Source organism: Seriola dumerili, unplaced genomic scaffold, assembly GCF_002260705.1.
Source record: "Seriola dumerili isolate Sdu_G_001 unplaced genomic scaffold, Sdu_1.0 BDQW01000189.1, whole genome shotgun sequence".
In the NCBI taxonomy this organism is placed as follows: Eukaryota; Metazoa; Chordata; class Actinopteri; order Carangiformes; family Carangidae; genus Seriola; species Seriola dumerili.
In genome coordinates, this window is record NW_019174444.1 from 1,353,617 (window position 1) to 1,371,819 (window position 18,203).

The following is an 18,203-nucleotide window of genomic DNA, read 5'->3' on the forward strand; positions in this document are numbered from 1 at the left end:
GCCCCAACACGATCTGGAATCACCTCTATTTGTTGCTAAGTGCAAGGATAATGGACGAAGATGACTGCCTTCCTCTGAACTTGTCTGGCGGTGAGTGGGTGTGAGAGAAGAGGAAGAGGAGGTGGAGGAGGTGTGGAGGCCTTGGGACAGAGGCTGTGAATTCTGACTCCATCTTGTGTCTCTCTGCCTCACCGGCCACTTGTTTGAGTGATGAGGTTTCATCACAGAGAATCAGTGAAAATGATGCCTACATCCAAGATGGAGAGGGGGAAGGAAGGAGGCAATGAGAGAGGAGGAAGAAAGACAATATCAAAGTAGAAAAGATTGTGGATGATTGATTCTGATTTTAAAAAACAGGAAGTGTTACATTGTCGCCATCTGCAACAGATGATTAACTACTGTATAACATTTTACAGACTAAATGACCAGTAGATTAAATCTTTCAATTAAAAACTAGTTCAGAAGTTAATCAGTGAGTTGTAGCTCAGTGATATTTTGGATATTTTATCTGGTGTAAGTCAGAATGAAATTTATATCAAAGTAGAAGCAAAAAAGTCAGTTTGAAGACATGATTAAACTTTTTCTCTATTGGTTTATTTAACAGAGACAGGGCACATTTATAAATATTTCTTTAAATTCACCATAGTTGGCCAAAAGCCTAGTTATCATCTATCTGCGGTACCTGAGACAGGTGTTACACAGTCACCCTGAAAACCCAATTAATAATAATAATATTATTATTATTATTATTATTATTATTATTATTAACAGAGGAAACAGGGAAGCAGGGTCATAGTTTGACAGAGAAAGAGCTGCCACAGGAGCAGCCATGAAAAAAAGTTTTGAAGCATGAGTAGTAAAAATATAAAAGATATATAATAAGAAGATATATTTGTGGTTTTAAGAACCAAAAACCATCTCAATGTCCTTTTACTTCTCTCTCAGGCTTCTCTCTGGAGCTATAGTAACAAAAGGTCAGTGAGAGAGAGGAGGCTCTGAGCCGCTCTTCTGATTGGCTGAGTGTTTTCTGAGTGAGTGAAAAATATAACAGATTTCAGGTAAACACTCAGAGAGACCAAATCCTGCAAGGTTAGATGGTCCAGGTGGGCGGGGCTTGGGTCATGGCTGAGAGCGGTGACTACTTTGTTGTGACATCACAAAGTTCCAGAAGTCCTGACGGCTGGTTTTAAGGCTCAGTTTCTGAATACAGGCTGTGTGCATTTCTCTGTGGACTGAGCACTTTGATACTTTCACAGTATTAATATAGAACCTAGACCTGCTTTATAATCAAACAACACATGGACATCTGCCTTTGTACTATATGGGACCTTTAAAACAACACTTACTAAAACAACAATACATAACATGCAGAGCAATAAAAACAACATTATGCTGCATTATTTATATTTCCATTACTTTACCAGGAAAAGCCACTGAGATAAGATAAAATCCCCTTTACAAGACATTTGTGGCCAAGACAGCAGCCCTACAAACTCACCACATATTAAAATACAGCATAAAACATAAAATATTACATATACGACATAACTGCAGCAATTTGAATTATAAGGTACTAACTTAAACAGCTGCAATTAAATAAAAGTAAATAAAACTGCATGATAATGATTTTCAGTCGAAATATAATACTAAAGGTCTCTCTAGAGATTCTCGCGCTGCACAGCAGTGTTTCAGGATGCTGAAGTGTCCTCTGTTTTGTTCGAACACCAATTACAGTTCGTTTTGTAGCTTTTCCTTTGATATTTGTCAACGTCTAGAGCCAAGAGCCTCCATGCCACCACAGTAACGAGTTCTGTATTACCACATCAAGCTGAAATGAGGAACCAGGGAGTCATTATGAGTGTCAGTGACTTGCATCTTCTACCTGAGGTTCGGTGATTCACAGCGCTCTGGAAATACACTGCTGCTCTTATCGGCCCCTTCACGCCAACTGCTCTCCTAGAGATTTTACGGGCACACGTTCAGATGCACTCTAGTATTGATAAAAGCTATTTATATGAACAAAAACAGACAGCAGTATTCCACCATGCGTGTAGGGTCACTGGATAAAATTCTCCGTTTACCTACTACACACCTGACATTTGAAGTCCGGCTGGACCATGCTCACACTCCAGGGTTAAGCTTCATCACACTGTTGAGGGCCTCGTCGCCTCTACTGTCAGAAAATCATTAGTTAGTGGGCTCCATCAACACACTGGGCTCATTCTGAACCATTCTTGTGATTTGAAACCTTGAGAATTTCTCCTTTGAAATTGTTGAAAGCAATTATGTGCTCATGATAGGAGAAGGCTAAATAAGGTTGGAGGTGGGGCCACTGACATTTGATTTGGAGAGTACTTTGAAGTAAAAATGGGGAGTTGTTGCTGCTACTAAAGCTTTTGCGATATGTGTGCAAGTGTATGTGCGTGTGTCAGACCATGTATGCGCTGAGCGAACACTGCCTTTCTCCGGTTCCTGCCTTTTTATATAAATGATTCAAAGTGTAATAGAAGTCTTAGCCTTTCTGTCTTAAATTGAAATGGAGTTGGAGCTTTAATCTTACGGACCACAGCAGGCTGTGGCATTAAGGTTACATGAGGATCAGAGCTGCCACAGGAGCTGAGCCAGTCCTGCAATAAAAATGTAATAGAAGATTATAGAGCCACGGTAATAACAAAGACATGGCATCTGTCACTGATGTTTCCTCAGCACCTTGAATCTCTCTGGCTGTGTGTATTTGTATTTTGTAAGTATACATAATGGAGAGGGATCAAATATCAGAAGGTTAAGTTAAAACCAATCATTAGTTTTAATTACTGATTAGTCTGCAGATTAATATGTTGATTAATCGAGTCATTTCCCAGAGTCCAACACGCACAACTCATCTTCAAAATACATTTTTCAACTAAGGTTTATAAATTAATTAGTCATCTGTTTATTATCAAACTTCAGCCCTGTGTGCAACGAGCACTTCTGCTGTTTGTTGTGCTGAGTTTTTCTTCACACGTCTCCACCGAATTGTCACTGATTGATTCGTTTTACCTCCTCTTGGAAAAACACTCAGAGGGGATTCTGCTTTGATTAATTAACACGCAGTGAAATTCAGTGCGATTGATCAATCGCTGCCTCCTGCTGAGGTGACTCAGCAAGACCCTGAAGCCTCTCATCTCCTGATCCACTTAGTCACCAGGTGAAGGTCTAAACAATAGCTGCACTTATTAAATATGTGGCTTTTGATGTGTAAAGTAGCACTTTTGTCCATTTTCCTTGGCAGTGTTTTTCCCATGTGATTTTGACTTTTCCTGTGTTTCATTTGAAGTTTTGATCCATAAAAAGATATATTTGTGGTTTCAAGAACCAAAAACCCTCTCAGTGTAGTTTTACATCTCCTCTCCTCGTTGCTCTAGTAACAACCATCAGAGCAGTGACCTGGGAAAAAAAACTGTTTGTATACTGTACACGGCACTGAGCATCTGTTTCTCTTCCTTCCTCCTCAATCTGTCCCTCTAATCAGGTCCACCTGTTGAAGGACCAGCTGAGCGCAGAGGCCACAGCTCGGCTCGAGGCCCAGGCTCGAGTCCATCAGCTGCTGCTGCAGAACAAAGACCTGCTGCAGCACATCTCCCTGCTGGTTAAACAGATCCAGGAGCTGGAGACCAAGATGTCTGGACCGAACTCAAGTGAGTGGATTGTTTATGAGACTCGCACACCTGCTGTACATCATGCACACTGGATGCCTGTGCTCGTAAAAGTACATGCACAGGCATCTACAGTGTGTACAGCTGCAGAGAAACAGATGCACATGTATGGGACACTTTTGCCGAGAGGAAAGTTTTTATACAAACGGAGATAAATGTTGTAGGAAATTAAACAACAGCAACTGGTGTGTGGCAGAACTCCAGAGTCAACTCATCCCCTCCATCCCCTTTAGCTATTTTGATTCGGTATTGACATGAAAGAAACAGGTCAGCCATAGCAGAAGACATTCAGCAGTATCACATGATTATCAGTTATAGAAAAACACACCAATCCCCAAAAATAAAATTAGCTCATGTTGTGCAATCGGAAATATTGGAGACAATTTGCAAAGCTCTGCCCAGACGGTACAATCTACAAAATGTGTTATTTTAACAGTCCAGAACATTTAGACATTTTTTTTCCATTAGGATCCACATCTGCATCAAAAATACAAAGTGAAATACAGTTTTATGAAATAAATGTATCAAAAAATATTATACACTGAATACAGAAGTTCATTTGGCAAGGCAATATGCTATATTTATGTACCACATTTCAAATACAGAGGCAATTCAAAGGTCTTTACATAAGGTAAAGAACCCATTAAAACATTCATAAACAATAACAAATATATAATAAATTGAAATATGCTAAAAAATACAGTTACACTGCACTGTAATGAATTGTAATTTGCCTTAAATTCAACAAAGGAAGTAAAACTGCAGTAGAGAAAACAATCAGTGAAAGGCTGAGGAGAACAGCAGAGTTTCTAACTTGTTAGATTTAGATTTCAAGGTGGGCAGAGTTGGGACTTTTAACATCATCAGGAAGTCAGTTCCATGTGTGTGCAGCCTAGCAGTGAAAAGCAGCTTCACCCTGTTTGGTTCTGACTCAAGATACAACCACAATACTACTCCCTAAACATCTAAGAGCGCCACTGGGTTTATAACGGGATCAGAAATGTATTTTGGAAAACAGGGAAAAGGCTCAAAATCCCCTGTAATGCAATGTGGAACTCATCCTGGGTCTCCATGGAAAGCAGAGGGAAGACAGAGGGAAATTCAGGTTTCCAGTAGTTCACAGGACGCATATAAAACCCTCTACTCACCACAAATAATAGAAACAAAAAACACAAGAAAAGAACGAAGGTAACAAACAGTAAAAAAAAAAAAAGGCACAAATAATAAGATAATAATTAAAGAAGCATCTTAATTCAGCATTTTAATCCCCCAGGTCCAGATCAACACACGCCTCCACTGTCAGGTGAAATTCCTACATGTGACAGATCAAACGTTCAGCCACACACATCATGACCCACACACTGACGGAGCAGACATATTCAGCTCTATATGCACTCATACAGACAGCAGACAGAGTGAGGCCACTGCAGACCTAGACAGGCTTCTAAATGGAAATTCCTGAGTACAAGTGTGAGAGTGGACCTCACCGCTCTGCTTTGTCAGTCTCCACATTATACCGTCGCTGTTCTTGTATCCAGGTCCCCACCACCACCACCACCACCACCACCCACATTTAACATATTTTCAAGCCTGTTCATCGACCATCAGAGCCTGACAATCTTCTCAGTACTGTTGCAGTCCAGCCTGACCTGCAATTATCACCGTCTAGGAATCAATCTTTTTGTTTTATCAGCCAACATTTCAGAAATACAGTGGTTAAAAAAAAAAAAAAAAAAAGTTCTCATTCCCACCTCTGCACATTTCAAAATGCACCTCATTTCACACAAGGTCAGAGAAACTGTTCTGAGGATGCACATGGAGTCAAAATTATATCTTAGGTGTAATATAATAGTATCTTTACTATGCACTGTCGCTGCACTTCTTTACCTCATCTCCTTATACTTCACCTGATTGAATAGATTTAGTACTTAACACCTACTTCAAGGTCTCTTACTGCACCGAAGCTTTAGTGATGTCCCTCTATTGTAAGACAGTTTGCACAAAAGCAATTTACAACTGAGTAAATGTAATAATGTAATGTCACGATTTAACTGTTTGGGGGGTTTTTTTTGGAGCACAATGAATGTGTAGTGATAACTTCTTCTTTGACACATTTATATCAATAGACTTTGTCTGTTTGACAATAGACTAGTTTCCACTTGTCAAACATGAGTGTAACCAATAACATCAATCACGGCCGCATCTCTTTTGCAGTGTGTCACTTTCAGAGCGTGCACGTTCATACACCTAATTTTAACTCTCTAATGTTATTAGTTACACCTGAGCTTCTCCTAATATCACACTTCCCAATGTCCACCATGAGAAAGGTCGATTTCACAGCATATATCACAGTATTTAGCATCATTTCACAGCCTGAAACGTGATTTGTGTATAGATGGGAGGAGGCGGGGGACCACCGTGCAGGAGGTTTAGACTCAGTTCACAGCATTAGCATTAGAAAGGCTATTAATGGAATTCGCCTTTAGAGCGTTCACTGCTCAGGCCTGACAGGCTTGAAAGGCGGCTCTGAAAAGTCAGTTACCTGCTCCTTCGCTGAGGCTGTGACAGCTGCAGTCAGTTTGGATTCACAACAGTTACAGTGGCTTTTGGTACAACCCAGCTCATATTTGGGGAAAGGGGAAGCGACATAAAGCAGATGTGATTCGTAAAGCAAATTTATTTGGTGGTGAGGAGATCTTTATTCATTTATTTACTTATTTCTTTATTAACTCACAAAATACAAACAGAAAAAAACAAAGCAAAAGTAACGTTAAATCCTAAACCAATGAAACCCTCAAATAATGTCAGCCAAAAGTTCTGTTAATATGCTTGAACTTCGGCAGCACTCTTTTGTTATAACACAAATAATAATTCAGTGTTAATACAGCTACTGACAGAGAAAACATAAGCAAATCAAAACCATACCAACCTATTATTCTTTTATATTGACTGCAGGTATCCCCTCTACAAGAGCCCATGTTACATTGTATACTGGCTCTTTAGTGTGTAGTCTATCTTTTCCAATTTCGGTGAGCCATTCTTTCTGTGTTGGTGTGTTTGAGGAAATCCAGTTATTCATAATTGTCTCCTTTGTGACCATACATAATGAGAGAAAAACATTTTTACTTTTTGAAATAAGATCTGTTTGGAGCATGTCGGACTGAAAAGTAACAGAGCATAAAAGAAAAAGTGTTTTCTGCTGCTAGGAAGCGACTGAATAACTCACGAAAAATAGATGTGGGAGGTTTATAGTAAAACCTTGCACTATTTTGGTTTCTGATTTATCCTTTAAATGTGTTAATCTGTTACTCCAGCTGAGCCTCACGGATCATGTTTCATGTCTCACTGGTAACTTGAACAATACACCCCCACCAGCACAGCTCCCTCTAATCTTTTAACACAGGACTGTTTTTGTGTTGAATCATTGCTAACTTTGTTAAGCATCTTTTAATTTCGTTTTCTCTTTCGCCCACTGTTTGAACCTGGCTATAGTCTGTCACCCTCCCTCTGTGTCTGATAAAACTTTACAGCAGATTTTAAAAAGGCTTTTCCTGGACTTTAATTTATTTCAGATGAACAACAGAGAGAGGAAGCAGATTATTTTGCAGGAGTGGTTTGAGAAGTTTCTATAGATGTATTTATGGTATTTGATAACTGCTGTGAATTGTTTCCTTCATGTTCACTGGAGGTGAGTATTTGATCCTGAATAGATGGACTATTCCTTTAATATGTCTCTGCGCCCTGTGCCCATAAAGGATGCAAAACATGTTTGGCTACGCAGCCTTGATGATGATGATGATGATGATGAGGAGGAGGATGCGGATGATGATGATGAAATGCTTTGAAACATGTTTTTTTTTCCCCTCTTTTTCTTACCCAATAGAGATATGCATTGATTTATTAATAATAATAATAATGATAATGATAATGATAATAACTTACCCAAGGCCGCTTTACAGAGTAAGAACACAAATAAATAAATAAAACATATATATAAATGAAAACAAGACGAGACAGAATAAGGATGGCAATGACTGGAGGAGATCGTAGGAGGTGAGTGAGCTAGAGGCCAGAGGCCTTGGTGAACAGGTGGGTTTTTGAAACTGTCCAGAGATGAGACTGTGCCGATCTCTTCTGGGAGAGAGTTCCAGAGGGTGGGGACTGCCACACTGAAAGCTCTGTCACCGAACAGAGTGATCGATTGTCTTAAGATCCTGCTTCACCACAGTTCACATCACATATTTTATTCTGCTGTGATCCAACAGCGGGAGTGGAAGCAGAGGAATTTAAATCAAGGCACAGTGGTCTTGTGAATATGGTATAAATATTTGATCTTTCTGATCTGCTTATTCATCACTTGTTCCCTCCTTTATCTTCTTCTCTACCTCGTTTCCTCTCCTCCAGTGGGCTCCCAGGACAGTTTGTTGGAGATCACCTTCCGGTCTACAGTCCCTCCAGTGATCTGTGACCCCACGACCCCTAAACCCGAGGTGTCGGCCCTCAACCTTCCTGCGTTAACCAGCGGTGACGGGACCAGCAATGCCTTCTCATCTTCCAACGGGACTCTTGGAAGCCCCCTAGGTAGGGACCAGTGTCTTCTCAAACTGGAGTGTTTCCGTTTCCTCCCGGGACCCCCGGGGCCTCCGCCTCCTCGACTTCCCTCGCCTCCTCCGCCGCTCCAGCCTAACAGGCTAGAGATCAAAAGTCCTGAGGTCTCTGAGGGCACGGCGGAGTTGTTGTCCCGTGACGTCAAAGCTCTGGGCTGCCTGGACTTTGCCAGGTTTCGCGAGTCAGGTATCGCCTCAGAATACGAGTCGAACACAGACGACAGCGATGACAATGAGGACGAGGGGGAGGACGAGGAGGAGGAGGAGGAGGGGGAGGAGGATATGGAGATCTTTGGCTGGGGGACGGACGAGGAGACACTGAGACTGCTCAATGTCCTCAACAGACAGGCAACTCCCGACTGTCTGGGAGACGAAATAGCGGTGTAACCCATTAACCTGCCCCCCCCCCCCCGAAGAATCCTACTGTTGAGATTTAACACAATAGCCTTTAACAGTTTTTGTCCATTCACTTCAGACTCCCCTGTAGGAACAACGTGCAGCAGGATCACCTTTGTCACAATTAGAAATGAAAAGCCATTTCATCAGTTCGTCAATTTACCAGATAAATATTTACCCACTATTTTTAGGTAACAGCCAGTCCTCCTCTGATTTTTTATTTGCTTTTTTATTTGATTATTGGTACAAAATATTAGATGTATCACAAATAAGGTGCCTTCAGTTTGAACATGAAGCAAATTCAACCAGTCAGCGCAGTGGCCACGGCAAAAAAAAAAAAAGTTGAACCATGCTCAACGGGCGCTGTGTTGGTCATACACACACATGTAGGAGCACATTCCTGGTGGATACTTGTAATGTCAACACCATAGTCCTACTATTCACCTTGTGATTGTCGTAACAAAAGATAAAATAGTTGCCACAGAGAAGCTCCAGTCTGTGAGTGTTAAGATCCGCTGTACAGTGTTTTATTGTCTGATAAAGGCATTCATCTGTTGAATTTCACGACCCGGTGCCTTAAGCAACACACATCCAGCCATGCAACATCCTGTAATGTTTTCAGTCTCGATCTCCACTTAATAGAAAAGACACAAGGGGACACAGAAAAATAATACATAAAGGAACTACAGTGAAAATGCATCAACTTGAGTAGCCTGATATTACTGTCTGTGATGGCAGGACATCTGAGCACATAAGAGGAAACCAGAACAGGAAAAATGTTGAAATGTTGAGGTAGAAACTTTAATGTCAAGTGGGTGTAAATTACGAAAAAAAAAAACATGAGTTTCTCAGAGGGAAAGGGATTCAATCTTTCTCAACAAATGGTTTACTATTAATGAATTATTTTAATACTACTACTACTCCTACTTCTACAGTCCTGGATCAGGGATACAGTTACAGTTAGATATATCACTTTGAGCCAAAAAGACACATTTACCTGAAGCTGTACAGGTAAGACTCAATGAATGTCTGGGTCTGTGGGGGAAATTATATAATAAGAGAAACAATTTGAGTCCTGTTAAGTTTTTAAGTCAGTCTGATACACACACACACACACACACACACACACACACACAGCTGTTCTATCTAGTCTGTTTCCTGCCACTAAAACTCATTATTGTTTATTTTCAGTCAGATATCTGGGAATAAAACAAGACAATGATTCGCTTCATGTTCAGTCTGAACTCACCTGAAGAATATTAGTATCACCTTTAGACGTCCTCCGTTAGCCACATCTGTGATACAGTGTGAATCTAATCTCTGATCTATATGCATAATCATGCATATACTCTGCTTTCTTAAAATCTCTTGCTTTCCTTTCCTTTCTTCTCTTTTGCCTTTTTTATTTTCATTACACACACAGACCTTTTAACCACACATACTCACTTACACACTTCCAACATCCCACCAGCTCACTGTTGTTGAATTTCAAATTGTGGTTCAGGTGCTGTATAAAAAAAAATAATAATAAAAAAAACAAAAAAAAAACAGGTATGTACCTGTCAGTACAGATTGAAATTCAATAAAACGTCAGTCTGTGTGTGTGCGTGTGCGTGTGTGTGTGTGTGTGTGTGTGTGTGTGTGTGTGTGTGTGTGTGTGTGTGTCTGTGTGTGTGTGTGCTCGTCTTCATCACGTAGATGTCAGGATATAACAGAAAATCAAACCAAAAGCTAAACAAGCTCCTCTCTTTAAAAAAAAAAAAATGTACATACACAATATCTCCCGTAGGTTAGTTCAGGGGCAAGCTTTCAATTTGTCAGGATCGGGAGCGTAGCTGTCGGTCACGCTGGCAGGAACAAGACGACCGGGGCTGGAGAGACTGATGAGCTCTTGCCCTTGATGGAGTGAAAAGTGACTCTTCTGACAAGGAAAGACGAACACTTGAGGAACTTTGTAGCAGTCTCTGTGTTTGGAGAGGGGAAACTCCTCTCTCGCTGTGTTCATAATTAATCAAAAGACTATTTTTAGACTAACCTGTATCTGTACTTGTGTGTACAACCTTTGTTTTCTACGTCATCCCACAGAACTGTTGAACTGCTACGTCCTTGACTTCTGCAGGCAACCCTCTTTTTTGTCTCCTCACAATTTGTTGACTTGGTAGTCAGAGCATGTTTGCACTCTTTTCACTTGTCCACACATTTCCCTTGCTTTTTAATTTATGTAAAGCCAGGATTAGTCGGACCTCAAGGAACGCTGTTTGTTTCTTTTATTCATCCCATAAACAAAAACTCTTCCCATCGTGCCAGAGCAGCGGCTCACAGATGACAGCCAAGAGTGGTCTCGTTTGTTTAAACCCAGCTCTGTGTATGGCGTCCAGGCACAATGCAGTATTAAAGTATTCATTTTGATTCACGAGAAAAGCCACAGAGTTTCATTTCTACATGCGTAGCCGCAGTTTATCAGATCAGCAATCCTGTTGGATCAATGCAGACGGACCGGTGTTTTGGCAAAAGCAGTTGCAGAGATTTAAAGGGGAATCAGGCCAATTTTCAGTGTGCTTTTGCAAAGAGCTTTAGCCTGATCTGAAGGAGTCAACCCAATCTAGTGAGAGTCCAGTAAACTAAATCCCAGTTACCCTCTCACTTTCTGGGGGTGTTTGTATTATAGGATAACTGAGATCCTATCTGAGATGTTATTTCTCTCAGAGTTTATGTGGAAATTTGTGCCAAGTCAGTCTCGCATGAGAGCTAACTGGAGTGTGTGTTACTCTGTGAAGTGTGTTCAGCTGAAAACTTTTCAGACAAGAGCTGTGGATCAACATTCAGCTCCAAGTATTGGTCCTCACAGGTGCAAAATTTTGGTTCTGATCCAAAATGGACCAGTGGAAAACCTTCCTGAACCCAATGTGAGGAAATTGATTTTCCAAACAAAAGACCCTGGACCTGAAAGAGACCCCTGGAGAGTCAGAGCAGGGGCCAGTTTCACAAAGATATCTCAGACTGGTCTGTAGTGTTAGGCCAGTCTTAATTTTGCTCATAGATCAGTCTGATGTTAGTCCGTTGTTAGACCGTTTCACAAAAATAAAGACTGACTCATTTTAAGTCAAAAACATTAGAAGCCTTACCCCTAGACTAACTCAGGCCTAAGACCAATGTTACCATGGAAACAATCAATGACACCTGCAGTGGCCAGTAGCACCCAGCAACAAAAAACAAGAAAACGTGGCTCATAATTTGTAGTTTGCTAATATAACCTTGTTGTGGGGGAAAGAGTTTTTAGAGACTGCATACATTTTTTTTTCAAATTAGATTCATCTTTTTATTGTTACACTCTTCATACACTCTTTTAACTGTTGAATTCTTCCAAAAGAAAAACATTTTCCACTGGGGTAAATTGAGCTGAGTGGTTGGATGCTGTTCCTCAGGCAGCAATTTGCCCAGGATTCATTCACAGTCTGAACTAAACTGCTTTGTGCAACAGATGAATTTAGTCGGACTATTTGTCATACATAAACCACAGTCAAAGTCTGTCTTTGTGAAACTGGCCCCGGATTTGAAATCTAGCTGGTAAAAATTGACTCAATCTAAAATGCGGCCGACTCAAACAGAGAGAACACTGGCAGCAGTATCGTGTGCCACCAATTAACAAGCAAAAGTGGATAAGAAGATTAGCAACACCTTTCCCCTCCTGTTATGATGATGAAGCACCATGTGATCAGAGCTGGGAGCAATTCCCATATTAACACACAGACCTGAGACCTGCAGCAATGAAAGGGGAACCCACCCTGATCAAATGATTATAATTTTGGCGTTGTCGGACTCGGATCCTGAATTGGGAATTAGGAAGATTTTACTTATTGATTTAAAGTTAAATTGTGTGTACGGTGTCTGTTGTCCATTCATAGTAAATCTTCAAATTGCAATAGCCATTACATGTTGTTGTGCTCTGGTATTTTATGCCTGTATTAGAGGTGACAAGTAATAATGGGAGACACAGATCAGATCTGTGGAATGTGGAACCACAAAGGTGCCCAGCCAAATTCCAGCCATGGTTGTCATGGTTCATGGTCTTTATAAGCCATCAGAGCACCCTGTCATTACATTTTTTTTTTATATTTCAATTAAAACTAAACTAAACTTTTGGCGGAAATTACTTCAAACACACTCAAAAATCTCCCAATCCCTCACTGACAACCATTGCACTCTTAGCTGTGTTTCTTTCTGTTTCCATGAAGCACTGTTTTTCTTTTAAACTGTTTAACAAAGTCGACAGGAAACAGATGGATCAGACACGAGTCAAACCGGCAACAGTATGAAGGATGTCCTCTCTGACACCCTCTTCTCCACATCTTCTTCTGTTCTCTCATCATCTCCTTTCTTCCTCCTCTCTTGTCTTCTGTTTCTTTTCCTCTGATGTTATTTTTGATAGATTTTAGCTGTGACAATAAGGCATAAAAGTCAGACTTCTGCACTCTTTCAAGGTACAAAAATGCAAGGCACAGGTGTGTGAAACAGCTCATCGTTAGGGCAACAGATAAGAATGAGTTCACGGCTAGAAGACATTAATAAATAGATGTTTCGCCTCTATCTGGGACCCGTGGACTGTAAAAGTGATCATTTTTAAATCATGTTTCAGCAGGTGAGGCAATCAACTTCAGATAATGTGATAAGTTATACCGTAATAAAACAGCCCTTGACATCAACAAAAAAAAAAATTCAGACGTGTTGCAATAAATCGTTGTTAAACATGTCTCGATACTGATATGGCAATAATTTAAAAAGGTCACCCTATCTCATGATACAGTGATCAATTTGAATCAGAGAATGTATTACATTATCAGGTAAGAAATGACTTCAATATCAGGCTTAATCACATTTTTGACTATGTAGAGTGAGGTTACGTAGAAGCCTGGAGACAAGAGCGTGTCTGGAGACCAGGCATTATTAGACTGTCAGTAAGTTATTTTAGTTTTAGTTCCTTATGTACTCCCTCTTGTGACCTAAACCCTCAAATGTGATTATTTATAAGTCTGTCTGTATTTTTGTCACAGTCATTCATCTTAAATTCTCACTTCAGACGCCTTCCACCCAACACAACACAAAACACTGCAGGAAAAATGACTTCAAAATTGCAAACGTCACAGAAATGTCAAAAAGAAACAGTTTGCACTACCTGTCTAAAATGAGTGAATACTTAAATCTAATCCAGAACTTAAATCTCAACCCTAAACTTTTTCCACAAATATACAAACACCTTCATAATAGGTGGCCAGGTGCACCATCCAGTTACTAGAAAGTAATGGGACACATGCCAGCCAATTAGCATGGAGAATTTTAATTTGTTTAAATCTTTCTTTCTGCTCCTTTTTGTGCACCATGCCTTGGAAACTGCTGTGAGAAATGTGTGACCATGTGTATATATATATCTATATGATATCTGATGTCTATATTGTCTACCGTCTTGGTCCATATCTTTCTCAGTAGATAAGCTGGAGTCGTTACCACAGGCTGAGGCCACCGCTCACAACAAAAGCTAAAAGGTGAAAGAGAGCAACAGGCAGCAGTCTTCATTTCACTTAAAGTATAACAGAGATTTAGTGGCTTTGTAAACAAATACAACAACTGTTATCTTACCTCAAACACACTGCTCGTCCACTTGTAGCCTCAAGAGAGAGAAAACTTTCTTTTTCTTTTGTTAAGAGGCATGAAAAGCAAAATATCCTCAGTGCTATAGAGCTTCAGGGACTATTGTGGACCAGTTGTCTAAAATGAAAACACACAGAACTCTGAGTAGTGTACAATTTTGTCATTAACTAGGCTTTTATCTGCAGCGATTTTCATAATCGATTAATTGCAAAAGGCCAAAAAATTGTAGGGTTTTTTTTTAGTCTGCTGTGATAGTAAGTTGAGTATCTTTGGGTTTTGGATTGTTGGTCAGACAAGACATTTGAAGATGTCACCTTGTGATGGGCATTTTTCACTAATTTCTTTTATTTTGCAGAGTAAACAACTGATCAATTAATCTAAAATTAATTGGTAATGAAAATAATTTTTAGCTCCAGCCTTGAAATTTATGCAAATTTCAATCAGTCAGAATGAAATTTTAATTTATCGATTTAAAGATCTTAAGACCTGTCACATTTCCTTTGCTTTGCAGTATTTTCTCATCCTGTCCCTCCAAAGACATTAATGTAAGTGTAAACACATGAATACAAACAATTGACATTTCTTTACTTGTATTCCTTAATTTTAAATCTTCTCTCTTACATGTTCTCAGCCTGCCCTTGACACTTTATTCTAGCCTCCGGGATAAATAGTCTGTGATTCTTTCACGTCTTCAACCTTAAGCTTATTCTGCTGTCGTCTCTCGAACGCAGCCCTTGTTCCAGAATGTCAGATGTACTATGTTTCTAAACGTTCTCTCATTGCTGATTCATCTATTAGTTATTCATGTTGTGTGGTTGTAAAAATAACCACAGCCCTTGGCCTTTTACCTTGAGAGAGATGCTGGAGGTCAGTGATCCCTTTGTGATGGACCTGTGGTGGAGAAAGAGTCGTGAGGAGCAGCTTTTCACAGCATTTTGACTCATTTAACCGTCTGTTCGTGGGTTTGTTGTGAGATCACACACAGAAGCAGAGAGGAGATAAGTTTTCTTTGGTGAGTTACTGTGTGTTTGTGTGTCAGGCTCAGGAAAGTTTGAACTCATTCCCACATTTATAAATAGTTATTGATTCAGCCTTTAATGAATTTATGGGGTACAGTCGAATTCTGGCATCAAGACAGTGTGTATTTGTGCTTGTTGTTTTTGTGTTTTGTGTGTGTGTGTGTGTGTGTGTGTGTGAGAGAGAGAGTGAAGTCAGTCGAGGTCATCCATCATACCATACTCCCGTGTCAGCAGACAGCTTGGATAATGAGCCATTAGAGTTTGGATCATGTCGTCTGGTAGTCATATTTGTAGTCTGGGGCTCCAGGGTAGCAAGCAAGGCAGTCTTTGTTCTTTGAGCTTAGTGAACTAAGTGGGTTTTCTCATACAGTTCTGCTTTAATCAGTCTTTCTGAAAGGGTTTCTGTCTATATATTGAGGTAAACGGACATCTACTACTGAACTAGATAGGAAAACTTGAACACTTTAGAAGATGTGTATGATGCATGACTATGAATCCTCTAATTTCCAAAGCTTCTGGTGGCACTTTGGCATTTTTTTCTCAGGTTGCTTACACAGCTGTAGTTTGGTTCATTTGGTCTGGACCAAGGTAAAAAAAGAAAAGAAAAAAAAGATACATTGTCACCTCTTTGTTCTGGTCCACCTCATGTTCACACCTGCTCTTTAACAAACAAACCAGGAGCTCATGCGACACGCTGCTGCACAGTGTTTATTTGAGCATCATTGGTTGAGACGAAAACTCGGCCTCATGAATAATGACAAACATACCGTACCGTAATGTTACGAGAGGGGCCGCTGCTACTCACTGCCAAGGTACACAGAGCAGGGCACAAGCAGAGCAGACTACAGTGTTAACTGCATGTAACTCTCTGATCAGAGAAGATCCATGCATACGTCCCTGCTGACATGCACTTGTTACCATCATAGGACATGTGCTTCTTATACACACCAATTATAAGATTGCTTCCTTGGCGCCTGACGATCAGCAGATGGATTTAGTAATAGTTCCGCTTTTGAATTCATACAACTACAGTACTATCAACACAGTCCGCTGGTTTGTCTGCTTCACTTTCACACCACAAACAAACATCAGAGTTTGTTTGAACCAAACCAGACTGTTTAGCTGTGGGTTTTTGGTCTGTCATTTTTTTCAGACGGACTGTCTGAAGGCCCTTAAACGTTTTCAATTTTTCAAATTCAAGAGTCACAAAATTGTCTTGAAACTGTTATTTTCATCTAACCTTTGCAATGCATTTATACCTTTGTCTGAATTGGTCCTGTTGTAAATAAATGGGACCTGCATATTAACCTGCAGAGAGAAATCAACAACTGCGTGGAAAAAAAAGCCATTTATCACATTTGCTCCTAGCTGCTGTACAGTATCTCAAGTCCTTCTTTTGTCTGTATGATGGGTTTGGCGTTTGCTACAGGCGTCGGTTGATGCTGGTTAAATGATATGACACTATGTAACATGACAGATGTGTTGCATTTAAGCCTTTCAATTGGCTTTTTATCAACAGATTACAGCCTCTCCAGAGAGCCTCATTTGGAAAAAAAAATAATCCGATCCAAAGTGTCTATACAGAAACCTTTGTCCCTCTATTTATCTTATATTTGGTCTTCAAAAGGTCTGGAATCAGACACTGTGCTTTAAACTGAGTCTAGTCTCTGATCTCTGTCCCAGTTTGTCTCCCTCACACTCCTGTGGTTTCCTCCCTCCTCTCATCATTCATTAATTGCCTGGTGGGGCTTGTTGTTGCCATCTGAAGGCCATGTTGACAGCCAGTCCAAACAAGTAGAGCCGTATTTGGTGACCTGTATCAATTTCACCGTCACAGGCACATGTTGTTTGAAACTGGGGTTAACTACTGGGACAGAAAGGGAACAGCGTAGATCAATACACGTCTTTACAAGCTCAGTCTGTCACCTGCAGGGACACACTTCAATACACATGTATTCCAGGCTCAGACTCAGCCAACCCAGGCCAAACACACAGTTATAGTCTCTGAAACTCTCACATATTTCTGCTGGTCGGCTGTGACGTGTAATGTTCAGTGTTTGGGGAGTAGAACTGTGACACATTTTCATTACTTTGGTTCTGTTCTCCAGCAAATTGGATTTGAACTTTACTTTTAATGAGATTAAAGTGCTGACTTTTATTTTCAAAACTGTTTGACGTTCACCTCCATGTTGGGTGACCAGTTACTGGCTTGTAGCTCTTTTTATGTACAGCCCCTAAGTTTATGGACAATGTAGAAAAACAATCATCCTTAACATACAAACAAAGTAACTGAGGATTTTTAGGTCATTTGAGTCTGAAAAAGCCTCCAAAACAAGCAAAATGTAATGATGTTAACAGTACAGGTCTGGCAGAACATCCTCAGAGAAGACACTAAGGGGGATATTTACAAAGTCTGCTATAAATTATCATCAGGGGTGCAAAAAAAGTTAGGACAAAAGTCAGCATCCTTTTCCCTCACTGCGATCCAGGCCTTGTCACCCAGTGTCAGTGGCTAACTTCATTAAAGGAGCTATTTGTAAGTTTTGTTATAACTACATGCTAACGTTAGCATCAAACTTCATTCATTTACTCCCCAAGAGCTGTCTCCACAGTTGGAAAGCACCTCTCTTATTTTGCTTCTATTTCTATCATGTCTTTTCTTCTACTTAAGTTTGCATGCTAACCAGCTAGACTAAGCCCATTTCTTCACTTTCCGATACCGAGTAACTGTAGCATCCAGGCTGCCCTGAAGAGGTAGTGCTGCTCAGAGGGCTGGCTATGTAGCAATAGCAAAACTTAGAAATAACTCCTTTAATGCTCTTGTGGTTGAATGGGTTTGT

The 18,203-nt window shown here is 40.3% G+C and overlaps 1 protein-coding gene across 2 annotated transcripts in view; it reads left to right on the forward strand.

Moving 5' to 3' along the window:
• The window catches only part of LOC111227516 (carboxyl-terminal PDZ ligand of neuronal nitric oxide synthase protein-like), a 191,876-nt gene that overhangs the window by 151,099 nt on the left and 22,574 nt on the right, over positions 1 to 18,203 (forward strand). For both annotated transcript variants that reach the window (XM_022753040.1, XM_022753042.1), the window contains exons 9-10: positions 3,512 to 3,677; positions 8,100 to 8,276. In XM_022753040.1, the coding sequence (XP_022608761.1) occupies positions 3,512 to 3,677; positions 8,100 to 8,276 (343 nt within the window). The remainder of the gene's footprint in view (positions 1 to 3,511; positions 3,678 to 8,099; positions 8,277 to 18,203) is intronic.